Source organism: Cyanistes caeruleus, chromosome 5 (assembly GCF_971803275.1).
Source record: "Cyanistes caeruleus chromosome 5, bCyaCae1.hap1.1, whole genome shotgun sequence".
Taxonomy (NCBI): Eukaryota; Metazoa; Chordata; class Aves; order Passeriformes; family Paridae; genus Cyanistes; species Cyanistes caeruleus.
Window position 1 is genome coordinate 2341734 of NC_141705.1, and position 6530 is coordinate 2348263.

The following is a 6530-nucleotide window of genomic DNA, read 5'->3' on the forward strand; positions in this document are numbered from 1 at the left end:
GGGGGCTCTCGTAGCCACACAAGCACCCAGGGACCCCCTCCCCTCCCCACGCCCACCCCCTCCCCCCCCCGCCCGCCCTGCTCACAGCTTGGCCCCCCCCACCCCACGGGGGGAGAAAATACAGCACCAGAGAGCCCTTACGGGGGTGGGGACCCCCCAGAAAAGAGAGGGGGAGCGGCAGAGCCCCCGCTCCCTGCGCGCCCCCAGCCCCAAATACTGCTTGGTCAGAGGTAGCACCAGCGTTGGCCGGGGCGGGGGGGCCCTGCCGGGGGGAGGGGGCTCAGCACGGCCCCCCCCCCCCCCGCCGGGGAAAGGCACGGTGGGACCGGGGGGGCTGCGACCCAGCAGAGCCTGTAAACAGCCGGGGTGGGGGGGTAAACAAGCCCTTGGGGGACCCCCACCCCGGCCAAGCCCTTGGCTCAGTGGTGAGGGGGGGGTCCCAGGTCTGAGAGCCACAGCCCGGGGTGGGGGTCCTGGGGCTGAGCTCCCTGGCTCAGCATGGGGGGGACCCCTGGGCACAGCCCCCCCAGCCAGGGTGGGGGTCCCAGGGTCCAGCCCCTCTGCCCAGTGTGGGATCCCTGGAGCTGAGGGTGGGGGTCCTGAGCCCGAGCCCTGCACGGGAGCCCTGGGCCCAAGCCCCCCACTCCACACAGGGACCTTCAGCCCAGCTGAGCCCCCCAGCCCTTTAGAACAGCCCCAGGCCCCCTCACTCCACACAGGGACCCCCAGCCCAGCCGAGCCCCCGAGCCCCCCCACTCACCACAGGGACCCCCAGCCCCACGCGGGGACCCCGGGGCCGAACCCCCTGCTCAGCTCAGGGGCTCCCAGCCCTCCCGAGCCCCCCCAGCCCCACGCGGGGGTCCCTTCCCCGAGCCCCCCGCTCAGGACACGGGGGGCGAGGGCCGCCAGAAGCACCACTTGCTGCGGGGGTGCTGCTTGCGCTGCAGCTGCTCCTCGCGCTCCCGCTCCTTCTTGGAGCGCAGGTACAGATCCTCCTCCTTCAGGTACCACACCGGGGGCCAGCGGTGCCGCTCAAAGTGCGCCTGGTTCTCTGCGGGGACACGCCGGGGCTCAGGGCAGGGCGGGGACCCCCTCCCCGCGCCCCCCGCCCCGCGGCCGCCCCCCCGTACCTGGGGACATGAACTTCATCTCGCGGGGGAAGCGGCGGCACACGCGGTTGTAGTTGGTGCAGATGTAGTGCAGGCACCAGGCGGCCAGCTGCCGGGCGTTGTGGAACTGCGGGGAGGTTTTGGGGGGGTCACCCCATCACCTCGGAGCCTGTGCTCCCCCCCCGGGGGGTCTCGGTGCCCTGCAGCCCCCCCGTACCTGCGTCATCTCCAGGTAGATGATGACCTGCTCGTCGATCTCCACGCGCTGCACGAAGGCTCGCAGCAGCTCGTCCACGGCGTATTGCTCTGGCACAGGGGGGAAACGGGGGGCTGGGGACAGGGGGGTCGCACACCGGGGACGTGTCCTCCCCTCCCCTGAGCCAGCCGGGCCCCCCCTCCCCAGCGCTTACGCAAGGACAGGGAATGACACACGGGGACGATGGATGTGTCCCCGCGGCTGACGTCAGGGGGGGCGCGGGGGTCTCACCGGTGAGCGCCTGCAGCCGCGGCAGGCACAGCCGGTCCGTGAGGATCAGCAGCTCCATGGCGTCCAGCTCGGGCGTGGGGGTGAACACCCCCGTGTAGAGGAAGTCGAGGACGGCGCGGAGGCAGGCGCAGTTGGTGCCGGGCAGGGACACCTGTGGGATCCAGGAGGGGTTTGGGGGGAGCTCAGAGCCACCCCCAAAGGGGAACGGGGGAATGGGGGACCCTCCAGCACCTCCAGCCCTGCAACAACCCCACAACCCCTCCCAGCACAGCTCCCCGCTTTCTCCTTGCAAGAGGGAAGTAGGAAAAGCGTGTCCAGGGGGTCTGAGCAGCCCCCCGAGCCCAACCAACGATGCCCACCCTGCCCCACAGAGCCACAGGTCCCCTCCTGGCCCCCACCTCGTCGGCGTAGCTCTCGCGGAATCCCCCCCGGAACATGGCCCTCATCCAGTCGCAGCCGGCGATGAGCAGCGGCTTGTGCGCCGGCACCGCCCCGTCATCCACGCGGAACACCACGTCTGGGGACAGGGGACAGCTCAGGGAGGGGACAGCCACCCCTCAGACATCCCTTGTCCCCCTCAGCCCTGGGCCAGCCACCCCTGGGACACCGCAGAGCAGAGCAGGGACCGCCACTATCATGAGGACAAGAATCCCCCTTCCATGGGGACAGCCACACCTTGGGGACAAGCAGCCCTCAGCCACCACAGCCCAGAACTGCCACTGGACCCCAGCAGCACCTCCACGGCGGCACAGGGGCTCCAGGACCCCAAAAACCTCAGTGGTGGGAGGGGCTCAGGGTGACCATAGCCCACACTGGCACGAGGAGAAGGGGACACATCTGGAGGGGACAGCGGTGACCCTCCCGTCCCCACAGCCCCCCCATCCCCACCCCCTCTACCTGCGAAGACTCCCTTGGCCAGGCACTCCTTGACGCGGTTGGCGCGGCGCACGTGGAAGGCCTTGGTGATCTCCTGGTTCATGAAGCTCTCCTGGTTGAGCTCGTTGGCCACCATCATGCGCAGGTCGAACACCTCCAGCAGCTCGGCCACGGCTCCCACCTGCCGCAGGTCGCCGTGGGGCCGCTCCAGCTTCCCCGTGTACAAATATTCCAGCACGGCGCGCAGCGGCTCCGGCCGCACGCCGCCGTCCATGGCCACCGCCGCCATCCGCCGCTCCCGCCCCGCCACCGGGTCGGCCACCAGCTCCCAGCGCAGGCTCAGGAAGCCGCGGCCCCACGATGACAAGTCACGGGTCCCCCCGTCCCCTTCGCTGAGGGTGTCGGGCGGCCCCTCCAGCGTGAAGAGGTCGTAGAAGCGGGAGCAGGCGGTGGCCAGGTAGACGCGGTGCGCGAAGACGCGGTGGCCGCCCTGCAGCTGGAAGACGACGTCGGCGCAGAGCGGGGCTCGGAACAGCGCGGCCGGGCCCCCCCCGAGGCCGGGGGGAGCGTCGGGCACCTGGATGAGGGGCGGGGGAGGTTTGGGGGGCAGGAAAGGCGCCTGCAGCAGCGGGCGCTGCATCTTGCGCAGGTGGGACTTCCAGAACTGCAGGTGGCGGCGGGACACGAGCGCGGCGCGGATGGCGTTGTCAAACACGTCCTTGACCCCGAACTGGGCCACCACGCTGGTCTCGTAGTACGGCACCCCCAGCTCCTGGGCCACCTCGTGGCCCCGCTCCGGCGGCAGGATGTCCGAGGGTTTGATGGGCCTGGAGGGGCATGGACGGGGCGGGGGCATGAGGAGGGTGTCCAGGGCTCCTTCCAAGGATGCTGGGAGGTCTCATCCCCAGCTCAGGGGGTGCTGGGAGGGTGGCCCCTCCTTATCCAGGGGGGCCTGGAGAGGAGGCCCAAGCCCAGGAGTGCTGAACAGGGCAGGGGTTTTACCCCACAAGTGCTGCCAGAAGACCCTGACCCACAGGGGGACCCACAGGGGTCAGGGGGGACACGAGGCGACAACCTGGTGGTGGCAAAACTGGGGGTCCCCATTTTAATGGGACTGGTGGTGACACACTGGGGTGTCCCTGTCGCCGTGGGGCTGGGGGGTGACACTCTGGGGGCTCACTTGGCCAGCGGGCGGCGCGCGCGGTTGACGGCGTCCAGGTCGGCGTAGCGCAGGTCCAGCTGGCAGCCCACCAGCACGATGGGGGTGCGGGGACAGAAGTGCTTGATCTCGGGGTACCACATGGTCTTCACGTGCCTCAGCGAGTTGGGGTTCGCCAGGGAGAAGCACAGCACCACCACGTCTGATCTGGGGGGAGGAGGAGGAGGAGGAGGAGGAGGGCAGCGCTGCTCCGGTGCCACCCGCTGTCACTCGGTGTCCCCAGACACGCCCTGCTCAGTCCCAGGACACTGTCCCCTGCCTGGGACCCCCCAGGAGCCTCAGCACCCCCTGGGAGCACCACAGCCATGGGAATCCCACAGATCCCCGGCAGCCACACGACCCTCTGGGAACGCCATGACCTCCGGGAGCCCCATGACAGAGGCAGGGACAAGGGACAGGAGGGACCCGACGGGACCTGGCTTCGGGCCACCACCGTCGGCCAAGTCACGGCTGCCCCAGCTCGGCTCGGCACCGTGCGGTCCCAGCCCCTGAGCACCCTGGGGGGGTCCCAGGGGGGTGGCTGGGTGGGTGCCAGCCCCCAGCACCAGGGACAGACCACGCCTGCTGTCCCCTGCTGTCCCCGGCCCTGGCTCAGGGGGTGCCAGGGGACACGGGGGGGGTGCCAGGGGACACAGAGTGGGTGCCAGTACCCCCAAGTCCCCGGAGCAGCCGCGTGGCCCCGGGCCCGGGTTGTTTTTAGTCCTCGCCGGGACGGGACGTGACCGGGAGGCGCCGCTGGAGCCGGGCCCGTGTCCCAGACCAAGATAGCCACCACCGGCCCTCCGGGGGCCCCCGCCAGCCCCGGGGCCACGCGGACCCCGCCACCCCAGCCCCCCCAGCCCCCCCAGTCCCGGGGGGCTCCCCACCCGCGGGCCCCGCCGTGCCCCGGGGAGATTAGAGGTGCTGGCGTGGGGCGGCGGCGATAAGAGCCCGGACGTGCCGGCGGCCACGGGGACCGGCTGTTTACAACCGGAGGGCCACGGGAAGCCTGGGGGGGCCCTCCAGCGCCCCCGGGAAGGGTTCCCGTACCACAAGAGCCCCCCTGGAGCCGCCCCCCACCCACAGCTCCGGAGGAGCGGCCGGGTCCCTGCTCGGGGCGGGGGGTTGGGGGTGCAGTGTTGGGGTGAGGGAGCCCCCAGAGCTGTCTCCGGAGGGGGATGGGGGCAGTCCAGCCCCTCCCCGAGGGTTCGGGGTGCCAGAGCTGCTCTCCGGGCGCTGGCAGGAGCCCAAGGGGCTCCTCTGGCTCTGTGCATCCCGGGATGGGCCGGGCTCGCGGTCGGGGCGCTGCTGGTGGGGGCTGGGCTGCCCGTGACAGGAGCCGGGGTGGCGGGCGGGGGTCTCGGGGGTGCCGGTGGCGGGGGTCCGGGGGGTTGCGGGAGGGGGTGGGGTCTCCGGTGGCGGGTCGCGGTCCCACCTGCCATAGGCGAAACGCCGGTCCTTGTGGTGGTCCCCGAAGGTGTCCCAGAGGCGCAGGGAGACGCTGACCTCGTCCACCACATCCCGGGAGCGCTCCAGCACCTGCCGGTACCGGCACCGGCACCATCACCGGCCGCCCTGCCCGGAACCACCGGTACCACCCCGGGGTGCCCCCGCTACCCTCTCGGTGACCCTCTCGGTACCGGGCGTCCCCCGGTGCTCGCTACCCCCTATCGTTCCCCCCCCCCCGCCCCGGCGATGCCCGGTACCCGGTGTCCCCCGGTAACGCCCCTCCCGCTGCTCCCCCGCTCGGTGTCCGGCGGTGCCTGGCGGTGTCCCCCGGCCTCACCTCCTGGCAGACGCGGTACTGGTCGATGGCCCACACGGTGGGCACGTGTGTGGCCAGCAGCCGGTACTGGCTCAGCGTGGCGTTGCAGGCGCGGGCGCAGATCAGCCGCGTCTTGCCCACCGCGTTGTCGCCCACCACGACGCACTTGATGGTCTCGACGTTGGGGCGCTCGTAGTCCACGTCGGGGTCCATGGGGGCGCGGGGGGCCCCGGGCAGCGGAGCGGCCCCGCTCAGCGCCCCCCGCCCGGACCCGACCCGTTACAGACCCCCGCCCCGCCCGCCCCGCCCCACCCCGCCCTGCAGCCAATCAGCGCGCGTCTCCGCGGCACGCCCCGCCCCGCCTCGCCCCGCCCCGCCAATCCCGCGCGGCACCGCCCGCCGGGCCACGCCCCCTCCGCCCCGCCCCGCGCGCGGACAAAGGAGCGCCGCCAGGGGGCGCCAAACCGCCACGTGACGGCGCGGCCCCCCCAGGGCCCCGCCCACCCCGCGGGGAAAGGACACGCCCATGGGCGGGGACATGTGACACGCCCCCCTGTGAGGCCACGCCCACGTGGAGGTGGGAGAGGGCCGGGGTCGCGACAGCAGCGACAGCAGCGATACCTGGGACATCGGTGACAGCAGCGACACCAACGACACCTGTGACAGCGGTGACAGCAGCGACACCAACGATACCTGTGACAGCAGGGACAGCAGCGACACCTGTGACAGCAGCGACACCAACGATACCTGTGACAGCGGTGACACCAGCGACACCAACGATACCTGTGACAGCAGCGACACCAACGATACCTGTGACAGCAGGGACAGCAGCGACACCTGGGACATCGGTGACAGCAGCGACACCAACGATACCTGTGACAGCGGTGACAGCAGCGACACCTGTGACAGCAGGGACAGCAGTGACAGCAGTGGCACCAGTGGCACCAGTGGCACCAGAGACAGCAGTGACAGCAGGGACACCAGTGGCGCCAGTGGCACTAACGGCACCAGTTCCAGTAGTGGCACACACCAGTGAAACCGGTGGCACCAGTAAAACCAGTGACACCAGAAACACCAGCTAAGCCAGTGACATCA

The 6530-nt window shown here is 71.3% G+C and overlaps 1 protein-coding gene across 1 annotated transcript; it reads right to left on the reverse strand.

The window, feature by feature from the left end:
* Nucleotides 1-76: 76 nt before the first annotated feature.
* Nucleotides 77-5726, reverse strand: LOC147652844 (rho-related BTB domain-containing protein 2-like). Its single transcript, XM_086889957.1, has 9 exons — nt 5457-5726; nt 5106-5209; nt 3653-3838; nt 2494-3299; nt 1995-2113; nt 1597-1747; nt 1327-1415; nt 1131-1236; nt 77-1051 (listed from the first exon to the last, which is right to left on the reverse strand). Exons 1-9 carry the CDS (start codon nt 5646-5648, stop codon nt 882-884), a joined length of 1923 nt encoding a protein of 640 aa, XP_086746083.1. The 5' UTR covers nt 5649-5726; the 3' UTR covers nt 77-881.
* Nucleotides 5727-6530: the final 804 nt, after the last annotated feature.

Excerpts from the sequence above, each read along its gene's own strand:
- LOC147652844 (XM_086889957.1), bottom strand. The coding sequence starts at position 5,648 with ATGGACCCCGACGTGGACTACGAGCGCCCCAACGTCGAGACCATCAAG. Across the intron at positions 2,114-2,493 it reads GGCCAAGGGAGTCTTCGCAG|ACGTGGTGTTCCGCGTGGAT; the intron begins GTAGAGGGGGTG and ends CCCTGTCCCCAG. Across the intron at positions 1,416-1,596 it reads GCGGCTGCAGGCGCTCACCG|AGCAATACGCCGTGGACGAG; the intron begins GTGAGACCCCCG and ends CCCCTGTGCCAG.